This window comes from Malus sylvestris, chromosome 10 (assembly GCF_916048215.2).
Source record: "Malus sylvestris chromosome 10, drMalSylv7.2, whole genome shotgun sequence".
Lineage (NCBI taxonomy): Eukaryota > Viridiplantae > Streptophyta > Magnoliopsida > Rosales > Rosaceae > Malus > Malus sylvestris.
Genome location: NC_062269.1, coordinates 28,675,602 through 28,698,516, shown reverse-complemented (window position 1 = coordinate 28,698,516; position 22,915 = coordinate 28,675,602). Strand labels below are relative to the sequence as shown.

The window sequence follows — 22,915 nt, the reverse complement described above, 5'->3', positions numbered from 1 at the left end:
TATTGGGTGACCAGTCAAGGTAGTGTGAGTGATGGTGTGTGTGAGTTGATTTGTTTGTTTGAAAGGTGATTGAAAGTTGTAAGTGATTGGTATGGTGTAAATAGTAAAAAGAGTATGGATGTTGTTTGAAAAATCACACCATCCATCACTAACAAAAACAAATAAACAACCAAACACATTTTTTGAATCAAAACAACAAACTTTTTGTTCTTGGTATGAACAACAAGAACAAAGCAAGAACATTGAAAAACATCCATGAAAACCCAAAAGAGCTCCATGAATGTTTTCACTCAATAAAACTCAAATTTTCACTACTCAAAAGAGGGTTAACATCCTAAGGTACTTAGTGGCTCTAAAAGTCACTTGAAAACACTTTTAACAAGACAAACATGAACCCAAAAATCCACCCTTTGGATTTGGCCGAATTTCCCATAAACATGGCACCAAATTTTAGCTCCAAAATTCATGCTCATATGAACTACATCTACAACATTTGAGATGTCAAATTTTCAAGCAAAATTTACATTCAAAGAAACAAGAATAAAGCTTGTAACAATTAAAACATTCAAGTCATAGACTATGAACTATAAAACCCAAAAGGATTCACCAACTACTAGACCTAGGCTCTGATACCACTTGAAGGAAATTATTTGTGAAACAAGTTCATTTGAGCAACATCTATGCATGCAATTAACAATTAAATGGTGGAATCATACTTGTATGCACTCAAAAACAAAACTATACCTATGAAATTCAAGGCATAGTAGTTGTGGTGAACCAAAACTCAACTCAAATCTTAAAGAAAGGAGTTGAGAAACTTTTATACCTTTGAAGCACCTCTTTGCTTAGCTAAGGATATTCACCCATGCGAGGGCCTTCTTTCCTTAGTCTCCTTGCTCATTGACTCCATGGATGTGGATGGAGGAACTTTGCTTTTTGGCTACATGACTTCTTGGATGGATGAAGGAATGGATTCTCAAATTTCCCAAAATAGGGAATCTCTAAGTCTCCACATGAAGAAGAGCATTGAGGAAGAGATGAGTGACCTAGAGAAAGAAAGATTGCTAGCTATTTTCCTCTAGGGTGGCCGGCCTCTTAGAGAGAAAATGAAGGCTTGTGTTCTTTCCAATTTCCTCAAAGAAAACCCTAATGATGAAATGGCTATAAAGATGCATTTATACGACCTCACATTTGAGTGGCAAACTTACTACCCCTCACTTTTATGGCCGGCCTTGATGGGTTTATTGGGCTTTCAAGCCCTTTGTGCTTTCAAGTTGTTATAAAATTTGAGTTATTGGTCTTGACAATCAAATCTCATTGGACCTTAAGACCCAAAACTAACCCGAGGTCTAATACGAACTTATTCGTTTGATTAATTAACATATTAATTAATCCTAGCGATAAATAATTAAACCATTTAATTATCCTTACTCATCTCCATTGTTTCTTCAATCTCTACATTACACGGTGTATGATCCATTAGGTTCCTTTTAGCGAGGCAGTGGGCGATTAGAACTCTTCAAATTGATTGTGAATTGAAACATACTTTCAATTCTCCCTTTAGTGATTATACACCTTTAGGGCTTCCGCAAACTATGTGACACCTAGCAGTATATCATGGTTACCCAAGCTAATGAGAAGAGATGGAGAACCTATTCAGTTTAGGATTACAATGCAATACAGCAATTCTCTAATACAATACTCTTGACCACATTGTTTGGTTTGATAGTTTGTTCATATCTATTATCTAATGTGATTCTTTTACTTATATGATTACATTGAATGTGATTTGGAACGACTTCCTAAATCTCATTCATACTCTTACCAAATATTCTTAATCATATCATAGAGTATTCTCCCTCAAACGATTTGAATGTTGGAGATCCCTTGTTGTGCATTCACTTGCCTCCATGGCTAAGTGGCTTAACCCCAACTATGTCGTGGACACCCTTTGACGGAGTGACTTTGACATAGTCAAAGATCAATGACCTAACCACAAGACAACTTTGATGCCTTAGGTTTAAGGACTACTTTGCATTATCCTAACTATGAGTTCTCATGTGACATGAGCATGAGAACTCTTTGTTGATCATGTTCAGTGGACTCATTCTCTATTGAGCACCTACATGCTTGTCTTGGTGTCAGTCACACCAATGACTCGAGACTAATCACTCTCTCTAAGAGAAGACATAGCACGTACTGATCTTAACGGACTGTAAATGCCCAATTGACAATCTTATGATTAGGAACATTTAGGATATGTACACGAAAGAGAATGGTCTCATGTATCTAACTTCTTTAGATCACATTCTCCCAATTACATATTCCTTGGACTTATCATTTAAGCATATAATGTTTATATGAGACAGCTTTAAACAATAATCATTGCCCTTTATATTAAACTAGATTAGTTTAACATGTGAAATGTTCGTAAAGTATCATCATATGATTGGCTTTCAGGGCACATTTCCAACACACCTTCCCTTCAGGAGAAAACCTATCAGGAGACACACCTCGATTTTGTCTTGGTGGCAATTTATATGTACTCACATTTATTACTTGGATTAGTTACACAATCATCTATGATACTTACCTTAGGTATATTTAAAGAAGATGTATTCGGTGGCATTTTGGGGCCAGAGAGGGTGACATACTGGCATGCTCAGCAAGAGAATGTGTACTGGGCTCAGCAAGTTGTTGCTGGACAACAGAGCTTTCCTCGACAACAGCTGGTCGAGAATCTTCTACGGTTTTTGTCAGAACCAGTCGAACATCTACTACGGCACCTCCAACCGAATTTTCTATACACTCGACACCAACAGTTCCAGGTTCCACATGATTTTCGACAGTTACATCTCCCTCTAAATCCAACTAACTCAAATTACCAACAATGTTCTCCCTCTGGTAATATGAAGTTGAAGTTACTGGAGTACATAAATATTTCGTTTCAGAGAAGGTCACATCCATGGTTACATACATATGCGGGGTCTCAGGATGATAACACTTATACCTTTTTTGGTGAGATGAGAAGCCCACAAAGACACACCGTAGTGCACACGGATCCAATTTACTATGATGAATTTGCTGAATATGAACATAAGCCACCCATCCAAATACTCGAAGGGTGAGAGTATTACTAGACACCACTGGAGCATGTTAAGTGGGGACTTGAAGGAGGTGTTTGAAACCCGACAAGTCGAGAAGGCATACGATTAATTACATACACAACATAAGTAACAACTTTAGGCCAACAACGCTTGGGAACAGAGGCACCAATGAGCCAAGCAATGGCTGTTTCCAAAAAATGGTGATTTTTATGTTCAACAACCCTATTTTGTTATAGGGTATGCGGACACGTTGTTTCATGGAGAAATCCTTGATCACGAAGAAACTCCGACAACTCAAAATTAATATATTCCCCTCCATTATCAGAACATAGAACTTTAATAATCGAAGAATATTGCATCGAAATCATCATTGCAAAGGACCGAAATATTGCACCAACATCACTTTTATTTTTCAACACATGGAGCCATGTCATACAAGTGCAATTGTCAACAAACGTAACAAAACATTTAATTCTAGAAGTGGTAACAACTAGAGAACGCCCCGCAAACATCTGAATGCACAAGATCAAACAGAAAAGGCATTTTATTCATACTAGAAGGAAACGAAGCACGATGGTTTTTAGCAAGAATATATATTTCACAATGTAAGTCTGATTCATTTATTCCACTAAATAAACTAGGCAACATACGCCTTAAATATCCAAAAGATGCATGACCTAATCGGCGATACAATAACCATACTTCTTGTAAATTACTATCACGGAACACTCAAACTGGATTAGCTCTGCCAGGAACGACGTTATCCACATAGTATAACCCCTATCTCTTAGTGCCATGCCCAATTATCTCCTTGGTCTGAATATCCTGAAGTAGACAAAAGGACGGATACATTAGAACAACACAATCCAATTGTTCATTAACCTGTGGTATTGATAGTAAATGATGTGATAAAGACGGAACAAGTAAACATTGGTGTAAAGGGAGAGATCCTGTGAGATACACGGTGCCAGCACCAACAAAAAATGCACGGGTACCATTGGCAGTAGCAATATATTCCCTATGAGACGTTGTCATATATTGAAACACATTCTTATCATATGTCATATGATATGTTGCACCAGAGTCCATAATCTAACCTGTATGATGCTTAGTATCAGAGGTCAAAAGAACATGCCCCACAGTACCTGTGTTGGTGGATGAGTTAACCTGAGTAGTACGAGTCAACAGAGTTTGACTCAGGTCATTGGAGGTAGGCTCAGCCTCCTTAACTTTTGGTGGAACAACAACAAGGGAGGTGCGACTCCATTATTTCCAGCATTCCCACGCTCCTTGGCACACATCGTTTTCTTCAATTTTGGAAACCAATCAGGCACTCCATGCTTAGCATAACATGTATCTTCAGTATGACAGGTTTAACCACAGAAAGTACACTTCAAATCATCTTTATTTTCTCAGGTAAAGGGAGAAGAATTCAAAGATTGATTTGAAGCAATATTAGGATGGGGGGTGTAGATGGCCAAGAGACCATAGCCATGGACGACATCCCTCCTTGATTGTTACTTTCACCCATCATAGTGGTATGTCATTATGCTTCCTACCTAACAACGAAAAAAACCACCTCGATAGATGGTAAGGGTTAAATACGTAAAAGATCACTATGCACTTTATCAAAGATGTCATCCAACCCACCAAAAAAGCATACACACGATCAACTTGAATTTCTTCACGAAGTATCTTGAGATCCGTAACACATTCCATCTTGATTGGTCTCCGTTGATCTAACTCTTGCCAAACATATTTGAGGTTTGAATGATAACAAGACGACCTTCTTGACGAAGTCAGAACGATTTTACTTTCAATTCATAAATTTGAGAAATATCCGAACCATTGTAATACGTTCGAGCCACCTCTTCCCAAACTTCTTTTGCAATACGTATGTGAATAAAAAATCCCACGATAACAGGTTCCATGGAATTGATTAGCCACCCTTTCACTATTGCATTCCCTGTCTCCCATGTCTCAAACTCAACACTATCCTCGGTACTCCCTATCACAAAACCCTTTCTACCACGTCTAGTCATGTGCACCTCCAATACCTTGGACCAAAGAGGATAATTTGATCCATTCAGCTTCACGGTGTTCGGTACAGAAGATGCATCATTATGAATAATGATAGGATTCAACACTGGATTGTTGGTTGCTGTATGAGAACCACCCTCCAATTTCAGCATTTAGTCATCTCCCACGGAAGTCATTCTGACTTATGGCGCACGGCTCTTGATGCAACAGTCCACTCGGCATAGCAAAGTGCATGACACATCACGATCACACGCACGGTGTAACCTGACTTGTTGCTGCAAAAAGACGCATAAATAAGTCAGTCGACCAAGCACAGCAACGGAAACAATGGTGTACATGTTCTAGGGTTACGGTAAACCTAGGCTCGGATGCCAAATAGAATTTTACGGCTTAATTCTCATTGTATTACATAACTAAAATATATACAAAATACAATTCTTGTTCCATAAGGAAACAATAATCAATAAAGGACACAAACATATATCCTTCCTAATAAAGGACTCCTAATATTCACAATATATTTGCATACCCATTCTAATATTAACTTACGTTTACAGTCATTTGTTATCAAAGTAAAAGATGAAATACAGTTTAAATTTCAACAAACCCAATATTGTACTACTTTATTATGGTATCCTCATTAAGTGAAAAGGTGAAAGAACAATGCACAATCTTTGATTATAATCAATGCCTGGTCAAGTTATGGCATGACTACCATTTATCATATTGGCAGGGCGATTTAAAATGTTCACCATGCCAAGAACACGGTAAGGTCTTTTAGGCATGTAAGTCAAGAACAATGCACAAGGAAAATCATTTCGGCATGTTAGTCATTTGCTATCACTAAACAAGTAAGAGATGAAACCCAGCTTAATTTTCAACAAAATCAACATGTCATTATGTTAACCTAGTTAAGTTGAAAGTGAAAAATTGAGACCATAAGCCTTGATTATAGTCAATGCATGCATGGTTAAGTTTACGGCATGACTACTATTTGTCATATAGGCAGTGCGATTTAAAAAGGAATATAATAAGGTGTGTCATGTATGTTTGTCATTTGTTATCAAAGTAAAAGATGAAATTCAATTTAAATTTCAACAAACCCAATGTGTTACTACTTTATGGTATCCTCATTAAGTGAAAAGTGAAATAATTAATGACATCACAAGCTTTATTAGTGGCATGGTTAAGTTATGACATAACTATCGTTTGTCATTTGAGTTGAGCAGTGTGATTTTAAAATGCCCACTGTGTCCAAGCCAAGAACACGGAAATGTGAAAGACCATCGGTAGTCATTTGTTATCACTAGAAAAGTAGAAGATGAAATCCAATTCAAATTTTAACAAAATTTATGGATCATTAGGTTTTGGTATCGTCATTAAATAAAAGTGAAAGACCAATGCGACAATCTTTGATTATAATCAATGCGTAGCCAAGTTACGACATGATTAACAATAGTCATATAAAAATAGTGTGATTTAAAGTACATGCTCACCATGCCAAGAACATGGTAAGGCCTTTAGGCATGTTAGTCATTTGGAATCACTATTAAAGTGAAAGATGAAGAGTTTAAATTTCCCAAAATTAATGTTTGATTAGATTATAGTAAATTTAGTGAAAAGTGATATTATAATCAATGTAATATGACTACCATTTATCATCTAGGTAGTGTATTTTAAAATGTCCATCATGCGCAAAAATTGAATCTAAAATCTCCTAATATAAGTAAAAATAAATATTAATAGACCGTAAATAGTAGCGTTAGTTATTTCTCATGTATTAGTAACAAATACGATAGGGTTTGGTGGACAAAAATATATTCTTTGCTTTATGATCATTAAAAATATGAGTTTAGTGAATCCAAAACTCAAAAGTAACCAGCTATAAAACATAAGAATTAAGTCAAGGGGACGAGCTTCATCCACACAAATTCTTTCTCCGTGTATATTTAGGAAAAATCAAGAGAGACAAATTTCAATTAATCCGAGGTGGCTGTTCGTTATTGGGTTACATCACCCAGATCCACGTGAGACTCCACAAACCCTAAGTCGCATAGAACAAATCCGAAGTGACTGTGATGTACGGAAACAAGAAAGCCTAATAGAAGCGGTGACGAATGGCATCACCTTACACATCCCAACGGCCAATAACAAGTAGCCAGCTACGAAACTGAAAAGGGTCCCGCACCACGACGATTTATTGGAGATACGTGGCAGGAAATGATTCGGCCGTCAGGAATAGCTGTGTACGTGTGAATCTAACTGTCGCTTGTAGAGTGGCGTCACCATCGGGAAAAGACAGAGTGAGTTGAAACGGACGAGCGCGGTGAAATATTTTTTAATGTAATTGACACACAAGATGATATATAATGAAATATATGTATTAAAATGTTGATAACTTAAAATATAAAATTTTTCATCCATTACATAAAAATACGTTTACTATTCGTTTTCCGATCACAATTAAAAATTTCCTGAGCACGCAGATGCAAGAAGAGAGAGAGAGAGGGTTACGTCAGAAGTGCATGGACGCGTAGCAGCAAATGGTGATTCCCGCCGCTTCACCCACGAATCCAGACAAAGGCTTGTTAGGTCAATTATGGAATCTTCATATTTTATTTTCTTTTGTTTTTAGAAAATATTTTGGACTTTTTGTAGTTGAGTTAATTACAATCTAGCCAATAGAAATTACAAAAACCTAGTCGGTCCATTCTCTCTCTCTCTCTCTCTCTCTCTACAAATTCTGGAGAAAGAAAAAAAAATCAAAGATAATAACCTTTGCATCCAACATTTATTTCGTAAATTTGGTCGGTTTACACTGTTTTTGCTCGTTTAACGGTGGCATTTTCGCAAATTGAATGCATTTACATGCATCATGCGATCCCGTTCGTAATTAGGGTTTGTTTGCATGCTTTATTTTTGTTCATTTATTGGTATAACCATGGCATAAATATGTAAGAGAAATTAACCCCTTTGAACTGAAAAGAAATGGCCTTGCACAAGGCGTGGATTTTCAAACCCCATCCATTAACCTCTTAATCTAACTTCTAATCTAATAAATTTATCGTTTAAAAAAAATGAAAAGAAATGGAAATAGTTCTTTAGAGAATGTTAACAATTTTTGCATTAACATTTGTGTTTAGATATTTTCATTTTAACAAATATCACGTGTCACCTTTTTGCACCAAAAAACAAACTTTTTAATGTTGGTTAAAATTAGAAATGGAAAATAAAAAATATAATTCTGACTTAATATGTCTTTATTTTTGAGTAAAAAATAATACATGACATTTGTCCGAGTAAAAAAATTTTAAAAATTAGTGCAAAGATTACTAACATTCTTCTAACTCTTAGTACCAATGGTTAATGTAAGATGGCATGGGTTAATGATGATGAGGGTGAGCAGATGATTAGGTGTGTGATGAGTGTATACCATAATTATAGGGATGAGTAAAAATGTTCTCTAATAATAATGGTAAGAGAAATACTAAAGTGACTCTTCAAAAGTGAAACTCTCTATAAACTCTCTGTCACTTCATGTTGGTAGTGAAGAGTCTATAAAGAATGTCAATGTCAATTTAAGAAACCTCTTTAATTAGCATTTCTCTTTCTCTAATGGTAAAAGGCTGAGGCACCGCACGGTGGCACCATTCAGGTGGGAACGTAAGGCGGGTGTCACAATATCCGGAGTCAAGGCTGAGAAAGTAGAGGCACGAGGTTTTGTTTTCTTGTTTCTTTAATCCTTCGTCTCTTTACTACTCTCTCTCTAAAACTGCCTATTCTTTTCTCTCTCTCTCTCTCTCTCTCTCTCTCTCTCTCTCTCTCTCTCTCTCTCTCTCTCTCTTTAAAACTGCCTATTCTTCTCTCTCTCTCTCTCTCTCTTACTTAATGCGTCATATATGTATGTGAATGGATAGTGGGATGAAATTCAGATCAGAACCCAGGGAAAAAACCAATTCAACGTTATCTCCGCAAAACAAAACAAAAAACAAGAACAAAAAACAAAAATTATCAGAAAAGTTGGCGGTGCAAATACATTGAAACTCCCCAGAACATACCAGAACACACATGGGGGTTGTTGAGAGCTTTTCCTGTTCCCCCTCCGTTTAACCATGCGCCCTTTCTCTCTACACACCTGAAGAAGATCGATCACTTCTCACCTCCACTATTCTACTCTCTGTCCACCGCGGCTCCGTCGGGTTCCAGCCGTGCCTGTGAAGAACTAGGGTTTATTGAAGTTGCTTTTCTGTTAATCTGCACAGAATTAGTGTTTGGTGAGTTTTGCGATAATGACGGGATTAAATATGAATAGATTCACGGATTAGAGAGTGGTGACGTCGCTTTCTGCGACTAAAATAGGTTTATATTATTTTAAATAATATTATTTTGTGTGGTTTAGATGTCTTTGTTGTTCTTGATAGACCAGATGCTTTATGTTGCTTCTGTGTACGGGTTTGATACCAAAAGCGGGCCCTTTCACTCTCTTGCTTCCTTAATCCAATACGGTCTTTCTTCCTCCCCACTTGCACTTATCCGTACACAGAAGAAGAAGAAAAATTAATCCACTCTCCCTTTCACCAAAATATCTGATACCAACAGAAAGGAAAAAAATACCCAATATAAACCCCAAAAAGTGTTGATTTTGTTCATTGAGGATCAAAAGTTTCAAGAGAAATGAAGGGCGAGCAAGTTCAAGTTCAAGTTCCGGTTCATCACCAACATCAAGATCTGCATGCAGGAGATCTGGATACTCTTGGAGTGGACCCCAGAAAGATGTGGCTTGACGATGACCAAGAAACCACTCTCGATGTGAATGACCCTTCCATCTTCTACAACGACAAGTTCCCTCCTCTCCCTGACTTCCCATGCATGTCCTCCTCCTCCTCTTCATCCTCCACTCCTGCGCCGGTCAAGACAGTCACGTGCTCCTCATCCTCGCCCTCGGTTTCCTCGTCCTCCTCCGCGGCCTCTTGGGCCGTTCTCAAGTCGGACGCGGAGCCCGAAGATGGGGAGAGAAAGCAGCAGCAGCACAACAGTTACCACCACCAGTACTCGCAGATTGATGATCAGACGGTTGATGCGCATGCATTGTCCTCCACCGTCTCGATGGAGATCTCTCAGCCGTTGGATCTCAGTGGCGGAATAGATTGCATGGATGAGATGGGGACTTTTGGTTACATGGATCTGTTTGAATCCAACGAGTGTTTTGACCCTTCTTCCATTTTCCAAAGTGATAGCCTTTTCATGGAGCAGTTTCAACAAGATCAAGATAATCAGCATTTAGCCATGGCCCACCAATTACAAGACCATCATGAAATTGCTACTACTATTCAGTCTAATCCCCAACAACAAAAACAAGTAGTTGGACAGGATGAGGAGAATACTAATAAGGATCAGAGTAATGATAAAAAGGATCCGGATGACATGGCCATGGTGTTCTTGGAGTGGCTGAGGTCCAACAGAGAGACGGTCTCCGCCGAAGACTTGAGAAGTGTGAAGATCAAGAAGTCGACGATCGAGTGCGCCGCCAGGCGCTTGGGCGGAGGAAAAGAGGCCATGAAGCAGTTGCTTAAACTTGTCCTTGAGTGGGTTCAGACCAACCATCTACAAAAGAGGCGCAGCAATAGCATCACCACCAAAGACTCCAACCTAATAGCCCAACAACAATACCAAGACCCTTATCAAAACCCTAACCCTAACTCTATCCCTAGAGTACTTGAATCAAACCCTTCTTGTAATTTCACTCAGAGACCATGTATGGCGCCTCCACCACATGCAGCCGCCTATGATCCGGCGGCGGGGGGACTACTTGTCCCCATTCCGCCTCCAGCTTCTCCTCCGCCGGCGGCTTATCCTTCCATGATGGGGTATATGACGGCTGACCCTTTTGGGAATGGGCCAAGCTCATACCAACCATCTCCGGAGTATCATCATCACATGATTGACTCCGGTCAGCCATCATGGCAGTCGTCTCCGTTTGGTATGGTGGGAACGGCCCCTTACGGGTCCTTCCCGGATAATAACATTCACCTAGCCCCTCCCCAACACCATCCCCAGGCTTTTGCCGGGTACAGCAGTCAGTACCAGCCTTATCAATATTTCCCGGGGAATGGTGAGCGTCAATTGATGAGGTTAGGGCCTTCAGCTACCAAAGAAGCAAGGAAGAAGCGGATGGCGAGGCAGCGAAGGCTTGTGTCTCACCATAGGCACCACGGTCATCAACAGAATTCTCAGCAACTTAATAATGAAATGCCAGATCATAACTATCTTCAGCAGACAAGGTTTGTTGGGAACACTACTGATCTTAATTGCACTGGTGCTGTGCCGCTGCAGCCAAATCCGGGCAACTGGTTTTACTGGCCCACCGCCACAGCAGCCCTGTCCTCTTCTGCCGTGGCCATGATGCCTAGCATTATGCCGGAAGCCGCACCACTTCCTCCAGTGCAGCAAATGGATAGGCCGGCTAGTAATCAAGCACAGAATTACAATCAGGGCCGTAGTGCTGCGCAGGAAAGGCAAGAAAGACAGGAGAGGCGCCAGGTTGGTGCAGTTTTGCTACATTTCTAATTGATTGGGATCATATAAACAACATAATTGATTAAGCAATATTTACATGAAATTGTGTACCTTTTTCCAGGGATGGAAATCTGAGAAGAATCTTAAGTTTCTCCTTCAGAAGGTATTGAAGCAGAGTGATGTGGGTAGTCTTGGAAGGATTGTGTTGCCAAAAGTAAGTTATTAATTTCCTCAATTATAATTGAACTTATTTTTCCATTTATTAATTGAAATTGGTTGAAAATATTAACCTTATTGATTGTATGGGAAACAAATTGCATTGATTGGGAATTGTTTGTGTTGTTTTTGGTGTACAGAAAGAAGCAGAAACTCATCTTCCTGAATTGGATGCAAGAGACGGAATTTCCATTGCAATGGAAGACATTGGGACTTCTCGTGTGTGGAACATGCGCTATAGGTATTCTACAAAAGTTGGTTCTCTTAATGTCCTTTTTGCAATTACAAATATTTGGTTTATTAATTTTAATTTCGTTCGTGATCATTGGTTTTAATACATTCAGAAATTATAAGTAATCTTGTTGTCCCCCTTTCTTCTTTGTATGTGGAGTTTCAGGTACTGGCCCAACAACAAAAGCAGGATGTATCTCCTTGAAAACACAGGTGTGCAGTGATTGCTTATATTTATTAAGCATCAAGCATATTTTCATTGTCTTTTTAAATCAGGTTCCACTTCGGTGCTATGTAGCATCAAATGCTATGAGCATTGGATGAAACCTATTAAAAGCAATAATTCAAACCAATCTGGGTTATCCAATGCTCATAGCATTTACTGCATGAAAGAATTTTCCTTAAATCTCCACTGATTTATGTTGTTGAAGGAGATTTTGTGAGAGCCAATGGACTCCAAGAAGGAGACTTCATAGTCATCTATTCCGATGTGAAATGCAACAAATATGTAAGCATCAAAGAACTCACATCCTCTTCTTAATTAGTTATCAATTACACTAATATTGATCTAATTAGACACTTAGTAATTCTTCAAATGTTGTTTTTAGTTAGTATATCCCGAGTTTAACCAAGTTGGCTAGTGTAATACCCTTCACCCTAAATAAATAAATAAATAAAAGAAAACACTTCGTTGATAATTACGTTTTTATTAATGTATACGTGTAGATGATACGAGGAGTGAAGGTACGGCAAGAGGGGCCAAAATCAGAGGGCAACAAAAGGCCGGGAAAGACACAAAGGAACCAGCATGCAAGCACTCCAGCTGTCAACAATGGATCGTCACCTTCTTCAGCCACAACCGCACACAAGAAAATAACAGTAAAGTAAGAGACGGAGGAAATGAAAGAGAAGACCAGCTGCAACATAGCCACCTCTTCCGTTTTTTCTTCTCTCTTCAATGCATGAATCGAATCGAAATGGATGGTGAAGATAGCCTAGGGTTTGTTGAACCTCAGTTGATCGACAACTCTCAGCAAATCATAGCTAGCTAAGCCTCCTTATCTTTAATTGGTCAATTTTTCTCACCGGTCAAAGTTAAAGCTACTACTTCATGGATGAGTTCATAATGCGTTTGAAAATAGTGAAGCTTTTTACGCAGGTTGATTTCATTCAGTTGGAATCGCAGCACTTTTGGTTTTTGGGTAAAATGGTATGATCAGTTAAAACGTATAGGCATTTTCCAAATACTGGTTTGGGTAATTATGGTAGTTAATATTATGTGATATTATGTGTTTCGGGTGACGCACCCAATTAAGTTTAGTGTATGTTGTGCTTGTTAATTATTGATATGTATTTTGTAGAAGTAAAGCTCGTAAATGATGTATATATATGAGAAGGATATAATGCTCGCTCATTTGTTATGTACTATAAAAAACATGTTTGCATTGCTGTTTGCTGCATGTTGTTATAAGTGGTCTGCTATTTGATCATATTGAATATATAAACTGATTTGCAGTATAAATGTACAATCTTCATTGGTGGTTATCAGTGATCTGTCATTTTATGTATTTTAATGAATATCATCTCGTTATACTAGATCCATGGATCCTGTTATGTAAAAGGTAATTGTTCTTTCAGAACAAGAAATATATGGTCATCATTTTGATTATTCATAGGAAATTGGATTTTATCATACAAGAAAACTTTTAGAAGAGGCGACATAAATTTCATGGAGAGTTTCTTGAGTTCTTTCATGGAGTGCCTACTTTTTTCCTCACTTAAGTTATGATTAAGGTATATGTTAAAAAAATGGATAATTCCTTGGTCACTAATTGATATAGACTCAAACCTTATGCATTTTAAGTTTTTTATTGAAGTCCTTCCCTTACCACATAAATGACATAATAATAAAAGAGATGTAATAATATCAATATAAGTCAACCCTTTTTTTTTTTTTTTTTTTGCTTTCATTTACACTACTAATTCAATTATTCAAAATTGCTTATGGGTTTTCAAAAAAAAACAAAAATGCTTATGGGTGCATTCTAGGTTATAAAAAAATGGGCTTTTATTATATTTTTATAAAATATGAGTACATTTATATAGGCTACATTTTACACAAAATAGGTACATTTTATATATATATAAAATAATGGTACATTCTAGATTAAAAAAATAAATAGATTTTACATTAAAAAATGGATACATTTTACATAAAAATGGTACTTAAAAAAAAAGATACATTTTGCATATAGTAAAGTCGTACATTTGTAACGAAAAATGGGTACATTGTAAATAAATTATGAGTACCAAATAAAAAGTTAAAAAATTTATGAGTACAAATAAAAATTTTAAAAATAAGGGAAAAAAAGAAATTAATATATGGGTACAAATTAAAATTTAAAAGAAAATTGGTACAATTTAAAAAAAGGGTTGCAAATTAAAAATGGGTACAAACTACAAATAAAAATATATGATAAAAATTTTAGCAATAAATATAAATATACAAAATGTAACATTTCTAACACTAAATAAATGACATTTATTAAAACTCAAGGACCTTGATCAAAATTTGAAAAAGAATAAGGTGTTAATCAATGAAGTATAAAAAATAGGGATGAGAACCTAATTTCTCCACTTCTTATTCAATTGGCGAGTGTTGGTTATAATCTCATATATTTGGCGAGTGGTGTTGGTAACAGCCAAAATAAGAAATAATACTTGTGTTCCTCTTATGAGAGTGCGCACATCCTACCTTTATGGTCTATCATGTTTGTATTTAAAACAATAAAACAATAAAATAATTAAAATTGTTTTAGTTTGAAAATGGGAAACTGATTGCATTTCTCATGCTTGATAAGGCCATGTTTGCTATGGAAAATTATTGCTACATTTTCCTTATTCGGTGAGAGGCCATGCTTGGGATTTGGAAATGATTTTTAGGGCCATGCTAAAAAGGAAAAAAACGAAGCCCTTCATGGTGGAGAATAATTTCTTTTTGGGTTTTTATCACAAATGATTCTTGATATTGATCATCACTATCAAGATGGTCCCTTGAATAAAAAATCAATCAATAAACGTAGTCCTTGAAAATAGGTGTCTCAAATCTATGTGGTCTTTCCGTCACAATACTGTTAAGTGTTGATGTGGCACATAAATGAGCTCCACAAGATTTACGGGTTTTTATTACAAATGGTCTCTAAAATTGACCCACACCATCAATATGGTCCCTGAAATTGAAAATCAATCAATGTAATCCTTGAAAATAGGTGTCGCAAATCAATATGATTCTTCCACCACAATTTTGTAAAAAAAAAAATTGTTATGTGCTGATGTGGTAATAATTAATTAAAAAAAAGTTGTCTAAATACCTTTTTGCACAATGGAAAATTTTTTTTCTTATAGTAGGGCCTTCTCCGAAGAGAGATCCCTCAAAATCACAAGGCTTAACCAAGGCCTAAAAAGGGGTGTGGAAATAGTTTTCAACCAACAATAGACACACCTCGGTTATAACCTCATTATCTCAAGGCAGACCTCGTCGTTCTTTGCATCACCATACCACCAGGGAAGCGATGAACAAGCTCTCCAAGATTAAGGTTGTGAGGATATTGATTGCCTAAATGTTAATGATGATGTCCCAGTAATCATTGCCAATGGGCTAAGCCATCACCAAATGTAATCTTGATTCAAGTTGAATGGTGAAGGCTATTGAAGTGCGTAAAGATGGGTGTATTGAGATTCTTTTTAGAGAATAGAAAGCGAATGAGGTAAATAAATGTGGGATGGGATCTAGGTGATTGCAGGACTGGGTTTTTGGGTTGACAATTTTTTTATTAACTATTAAATTATTAAGCCTATTTGTAATTTTTTTTTTAATTTAATTATACTTGTGTGACCCATTATGTGTCACATCAGTATATAACAGAATTTTTTTACAGAATTGTGACGGAAGGACTACATTGATTTGAGACACTGACTTGCGGGACTACATTGATCAATTTTCAATTTCAGGGACCATTTTGATGTCGCGGGTCAATTTCAGTGACCATTTTGATGTCGTGAGTCAATTTCAAGGACAATTTGTGAGAAAAAATGACTTATGGACCCATTTATGTGCCACATCAGCAGTTAACATAATTTTTAACAGAATTGTGATGGAATGACCACATTGATTTGCGACACCTATTTTTAAGGACTACATTGATTGATTTTCAATTTCAAGGATTATCTTGATGGTGAGGGTCAATTTAAGGGACCATTTGTGATAAAAACCCTTTTTTCTTTGGGTTAAATGTTTGCTTTATTTATAACACAACATATTACATAAGAAAAGGTCCAAATACAATAAACACACAAACAAAAAGATGGACCTCTATAGTAACCCAACAATCTAAAACATAGTTTTGAGCCCTAAACAAAAAAAACACCAAAGCAAACCCTAGTAGCATCCTACCTCCGCCACCAACCTGCTTGTCGAACGAACATCCCCTGCACCCACTTGAATTCAAAATAACTAGAGCTCCAAAGCTGGATGAAGAATGAGCCACAACAGGACCCCAAAACAGAGGCCCAAACTCCTCCACAGAGCACCACAGCAGTAGCTGCCACAAATCAAAGGAAGGCCAGCAGAAAAAAATCCACTAACAACAGTGCCAACAAAGGGAAACCAAAGTAAGGAGGTGGTGTGAACGCCCAAGCTAAAGCTCTACTCACCTTCCAGGAGAAGCGCAATAAATTGCGTTGAAAAAAAGTGGGAGTTGATCTAGATTATGGAGTCAAAGAAGGATGAAGCTGATTCGGATTGGGGAACGTTGGGGGAAAGAGGGGGAAAAGATGGAAAGAAGTAAGGGGAAAAGGTGGAAAGAAGGGGAAAATGTGGATAAGGCGGAAACGGTTGAAGGAAGACGAAAGGAAACAAAGGGGAAAAGTGGAAGGAAGGAAGAAACAGGAAAAGTTGGAAAAGGGACTGAAGTTAAAGAAAGCAGATGCACAGGGGGTTAAGTGGCAAACAAGCCACTGGGCAGGGGAAAACGGAAGATGAAGGAGAAGGAGAAGGAAAGAAAGGGAAAAAAAGAGAAGGGAGAAGAGAAGGACTGCCACCAACCCTAGCCATAGCTAGCGTAAGCGGCTGCGATAAGAACAACACGGAGGACACTCACACACCAGTGAGAAAAGCTCTTAGAATGAGAGAACTCACAAGGAGAGATTTTTTCGATCTTTTCAAACCTGGATGTTTTCTTGTTTTAGGGTTTGGTTGCAGAGAGAAAGAGAGGGTGAGAATCATTTCTTTCACCATGAGAAACCAACATAAATAAATTAATTTTTTTAATGATCAAACTACTCTAATTGATATTGAAATGTCCATCATATCCCAAAAAGTGATATTATTTCCAAAGCGCTAGGAAAAGATCAAAGAAATTGTTCAAATGAATTCATCAAACATAGTCTATAAGGATGGAGTTTCTTCTACACACCAAAAGTTCCTATATAAGTTTAGGGATGGAGTTTCTTCTAGACACCGAAAGTTTTTCAATCTGAACTTGATTCCATATTGACTCGCTATAAGAGCATCTAAAAGAGCGGATGTATATGGGGCTGCAAAAGTGGTGAATATACCAATATAGCTCATTTTAGAGCATGAGAAATCTTTGGGACTATAAAAAAGAATCTCTCGCTATGGAGGTTTTATACCTTCCCAGTTATAATTATTCCGTGTCAGCTCGTTAACGATCCCTCAATCGACGACATCATCTCTTGGGACGACGACGGATCTAACTTCGTCGTCTATAACCCCCACCGTCTTTTAACTAATGTCAAAAAGAATAATTTTCTTTGTTAAATTGTTTGTTAGGTGGCCATTAATGGATGTCAAGTTCTTGCAGGAGGAAATAAGGGAAGGGAAAAAAGTGAAGAAAGGAAGAGAGAGAGACGGGTACATGATAAAAATAAAAATAAAAAAGACAAAAAGAGAAGGGTATATAAGTCATTCTCTAACTATTTGTACGGACCTAAAGTTCATATGGCATTTTTCATTGACATGTGTCTAAGTAATACAATTCCTAACTGATTAAGTTCAAAATAAAAATTGGTCATTTATATAACCTAATTAGTAAAGTTTTTATTGATTTTTGGCTAAATAACCTAAATATTGGTTATTGATATGTGACTAATTAGTAAAATTTGTATTAATTTTTTGCTAAATAACCTAATGAAAATGTATTATGTGTTAATAAACACATAGACAGTCAGAATTCGGAATGAGTAGAAATTTCTAACACTCATTTTAGGCAATCAAACATGCAATTAGTTGAGTATATAATAACCTTTGGTGAAAGGTTGCTTTCACTTTTCACTTTCTAAATGGTTCCATGCCACTTGAAATTATGCAACCAACTTTAAGGATATCACTATAAAAAAAAACTAAAAAGTAAATTTTTGCTACTTCTGGTTATTAAAAAATTTGGTCCTTTTACACGAGAAAACCTGAGCTTTGTAACAAAACTTAAGCAGAAAACAAATTTCCTAGCTGAAGTCTGAAACAACTTCTTATTTGATGATTAATTATTTGGAACTTTTTCGGACATTAGGAGGAGGAGAAGTGTATAGCAATGAGGATGCTGAGAAACTTGTGCTGGTACTCGAAGGGTACGAATGTTGCTGCACAGCCATAGCCGATGAGCTTCCTCCACTGCAGGTTATGTTATTTTCTTGTCCACCATTTTCAGAAGATCCGTTTCGAAGCATGTTAGCTTTCATGCATTCCTCCCTCTCCTGCCTTATTTCTTTGAGCATTGCCGCTACGTCTTTCATGGTTGGTCTGTCATCTGGGTTTGAGTTTATGCAGAGCAATGCCACACCTAGAGTCTGCAGCATTTCTTCAATTTCGGACTCTGGCCGGGCAAGTAGGCTTTGATCGAGGACTTCAACTCCCCCTCTCTTCTGCCTAACCCAATCTACAATGTGCAACCCGTCTGGTATGGTTGGATCGATCGGTTGTTTCCCTGTTAGTACTTCTAACACAACTACACCGTAGCTGTATACGTCACTTTTCTCTGTTATCTTCATCATGTATCCATATTCTGTAAATCACAGGAAAAGGGTACATTTAGCTAAGAATATTGTTTCTTGCCATGAATGAACATTTTTTGTGATGGTTTGAAGTTTATATGCCCATGTGCTTTGATGAAAATATAACCTTTTGCAACTGTGTGACTTTGGCTCATGTTTTTCATTTTATGTTTCACGTTACCCCATTCCGTCAACTGAGTCAAGAAAATTGTTAACTTAGCTCATGTGGCACAAGGACGCTTGGTTTTTGGTCTGTCATACAGTTAATGATTTTCTAGACATAGTCAATGCAGTTTATAATCACTTTGTTTATATGTAGAAATTGAGAATATGCAAGGAGGTTTCTGATTGTAATGAAATAATGTATGATTTGTACTAACCAGGAGCAATGTAGCCATAAGAACCAGCAACTGTGTTGGAGGATCGAGCAAAATCTCCTTCATCAACAAGCTTGGCAAGCCCGAAATCAGCAATGCAGGGCTCAAAGTCCGGACCAATGAGGATGTTATTGGCCTTGATGTCCCTGTGAACAATCGGAGGAACGCAATCGTGATGCAAGTAGGCCAAGCCTTGTGCCGCTCCCAGCACAATCCGATATCTCAATTCCCATTCCAAGCAGTTACCACTTCTTTCGTGAAGTAAACCGCCCAAGCTCCCATTCGACATGTACTCATACATTAGCAGTCTCGTGTTTCGATTCCAACAGCAACCCAAGAACCTAACAATGTTCTTGTGGCGAATTGAGCCAAGGGTCTTCACTTCAGCTGAAAAGGAATCGCGAACACCTGCATTGATTCCAAACCTGTCACGTTGACAGTCATATTTAGTAGTGATCTTTGCTGGCCAGAGCTTCTTTACTGCAATGTCCTCGTTCTCCATTTCCGCCCGGTAAACAACTCCTGAACATCCCTTTCCTATTACATTGGTTTCCACCAGACATTTTAGTACTTGATCCACCGAAAAATTTACCTTCTGGAAGGGAGTAAACTGCCAAGGCCACGAGTCCCCTCCCATCTCAGAATCGTTTTCGTCTCCCATCATCTTTCGCGTTCGATACACTGCAACAGCCCCGAAAATTGCCAAGGCAATGGTAAAGGCAATCAACAATCCAATGGCTAACTTAAGCCTCCATGACCTCCTGAAACGGCCGCTATTTGTCATGCTCGTTGTGGTCCCATTGCTGAGGAAACATTGGTCATGGCCTCTAGAGCACAACCCTTTGTTTCCTGCCAGGTCCGTTGGTGACAACTGTCGAAAGAGCTTTTCATCGGGGAGATAGCCGGTAAAATTGTTATATGAGATGTTCAAGGAAACAAGATTTGCAAGACCGGATAACACCAACAAGTCACCTTCAAGCTTGTTGTGTGAAAGGTCTAGTATGGACAGCTTGTTCAGAGCAGAAATCTGTGGTGGGATTACACCGGATAAGGCATTGAAACTCAGGTTTAGAGCAATGTCAAGAGCTTCAATCTCAAACAAGTCCTCGGGGATTGCGCCACTGAGCTTGTTGCTGCTAAGATCAAGTAGCTGAAGGCTTGAACAATGACCAAGGGAAGAGGGGATCGGTCCAGAGAGGGAGTTCCCGCTGAGGATGAGCCGGTTAAGTGAAGCAAGCTTGCCATAACTCTCGGGAATCTGACCCGAAATTTGATTCACAGAGACATCCAGTACCTCAAGCCGTGTGAGGGAAGAGAAAAGGCTAGGCAATGTACCTCCAAGGGTATTGTTACTTAAGTTCAGCAGCTGCAGTGAACTGCATTTTCCAATTTCATCAGGCAGCGGACCAACAAGATTGTTTTCGGACAGGTCAAGGAAGCTAAGGTTGTCGAGAAACCCAATTTCTTTTGGGATCTCTCCACTGATTCTGTTGTTTACAAGGCGGAGACGGATAAGAGAGCTGCAATTTCCAATATCAGAAGGTATGGAACCGGAAAGTTCATTAGAAATCAATAGAAGCTTGGTTAAATTTTGGAGCTGAAATAGGCCAGGAGGTAAGCTACCGGTGAGAGCATTGTGTGAGAGATCAAGAGCCTGAAGGCTCTTACAGCTAGCCAATTCGGATGGAATGCTGCCTTCGAGTTTGTTCTGCCAAGCGAAAAACACTGTCAGCTCTGGCAACATTCCAAACTGAGTTGGGATTAAGCCCGAAATCTGATTAGTATCGAGCTGAAGCTGCAAGAGTTTTGTAGCATTGGAAAGAACCGATGGGATTGAACCAGAAATGTTATTGTTGCTAAGCATAAGCTCTTGAAGATTCGAGAGGTTCCCGAATGATTGTGGTATGCTTCCAGAGACAGAATTCAAAGAGAGATCTATGGTCATCAAGCTTCTGCAGTTACCAATTTCCTCAGGAATAGTACCATCAAGATTGTTTTGCCACAGTAACATCTTCTCCAACTTCTGAAGTTTACCTAACTCTGATGGTAGTGAACCGGACAGATCATTCTCGTACAAAAACAAGTTCACAAGCTCCGAACAGTTGCCAATCTCCGGCGGAATCTCACCCGAAATCATTGTGGTATAAACAGACAGAGTTTGCAGCATGCGTAGTTTACCTAATGAAGTAGGTAAGGAGCCGGAAACTTTAGTATCAGCAAGGCCAAGCACCAGCAAGTTCTTGCAGTTTCCAAGCTCATCAGGGATTTTTCCTGAAATGTCTTTGTTCCCACCGGCACGAATAACTTCCAAGTTTACTAGTTTGCCAAGCTCGGCAGGAATACTCCCGGAGAGATAGTTGTCAAATACGTGGAGATTCTTCAGGCTGGTGCAATCACCAAGCTCTTTTGGTATCTGCCCAGTGAGTTGGTTAGAATTTAAAATCAAGTCCTGAAGATTTTGCAGCTTTCCAATGGTTGAAGGAATTTCTGCCACAAGACTGTTTGAGCTAACATCAATGACAGTAAGTGCATTGCAGTATCCGATATCGGGTGAGAGTGTCCCGGTGAGGTTAGCACCAGAAATGATGAGCTTTTGGAGGAAGGCAAGGGAGGAGAGATTGGAAGGAAAGGGAAGGGCTAGCTCAAGGGATTGGATATTGATTTCGGTGACAAAGTTTTGAGGAGAACAGGTTATGTATGACCAACTACAAGGGTTGGGGTCTTTAGGGTTCCAGTTGGAGAAATCCGATGATGACGGCGGGGGCAAGGTAGAGGTTTGAAGCCATGAATGTAGTGTGACAACCTCAATGTTTGTAGCTGAAAGTGGTAAAAGTGTGGATAGCAAGAGGAAGACGAGAAGAGAAAAGAGCAAGTGGTGGTGGTGGTGGTGGTGGTAGCAGCGAGTGGTGAAGGATTGCCTCGGCATTTGGTGGTGGTTGTAGGAGAGGAGAGAGGAGTGCATGCTACTCAGCATTGGCATTGGCAAAGTTTGCCTCAAAACCCTAACCACAACTCTTGGTTTTGCATTGGGTCTCTCTCTTTTCTTGATTCTTTTCTTCAACTCTACTAGTTTGCCTAGTGCAATTAGTCTACATTACTATATAATATATGCATGCATCCTTTGCAGTCAAGCAAGAAAAGGAAGGAGAGAGAGATTAAAGAATTGAGGCAGACCAGCTCCACCACCTTCACCTCGGGGTTCTGTTCTTGGCTACATATTTTAAGTGCAATTGAATTGAATAGGCCTCATAGTTAGATTAGTCATGAGCACCTACACCATGTGTGTTGCATTGTTTTCCTCAAAAACTCAGTGAAATGGGCTGTTCTTAGTTTTGAGAAAAGAGCCCTCTTATGAAGGCC

At 38.4% G+C, this 22,915-nt stretch overlaps 2 protein-coding genes across 3 annotated transcripts; one reads left to right on the top strand and one right to left on the bottom strand.

Annotated features, from left to right (window-relative positions):
- Window positions 1–9,571: 9,571 nt before the first annotated feature.
- On the top strand, window positions 9,572–13,514 carry LOC126586558 (B3 domain-containing transcription factor ABI3-like). 2 transcript variants are annotated; one of them, XM_050251410.1, is made up of 6 exons: window positions 9,572–11,687; window positions 11,785–11,877; window positions 12,020–12,120; window positions 12,277–12,323; window positions 12,542–12,618; window positions 12,837–13,514. In XM_050251410.1, exons 1-6 carry the CDS (start codon window positions 9,822–9,824, stop codon window positions 12,996–12,998), a joined length of 2,346 nt encoding a protein of 781 aa, XP_050107367.1. In that variant the 5' UTR covers window positions 9,572–9,821; the 3' UTR covers window positions 12,999–13,514. The 2 variants fall into 2 exon arrangements, with proteins under 2 accessions (XP_050107367.1, XP_050107366.1); XM_050251409.1 differs by having other exon boundaries at window positions 12,271–12,323.
- Window positions 13,515–18,531: 5,017 nt separating this feature from the next.
- LOC126586557 (LRR receptor-like serine/threonine-protein kinase RGI2) lies at window positions 18,532–22,694 on the bottom strand. The gene is made up of 2 exons (XM_050251408.1): window positions 19,559–22,694; window positions 18,532–19,189 (listed from the first exon to the last, which is right to left on the bottom strand). The coding sequence occupies exons 1-2, from the start codon at window positions 22,533–22,535 to the stop codon at window positions 18,672–18,674; spliced, it is 3,495 nt and encodes a 1,164-aa protein (XP_050107365.1). The 5' UTR covers window positions 22,536–22,694; the 3' UTR covers window positions 18,532–18,671.
- Between the last annotated feature and the right edge of the window lie 221 nt (window positions 22,695–22,915).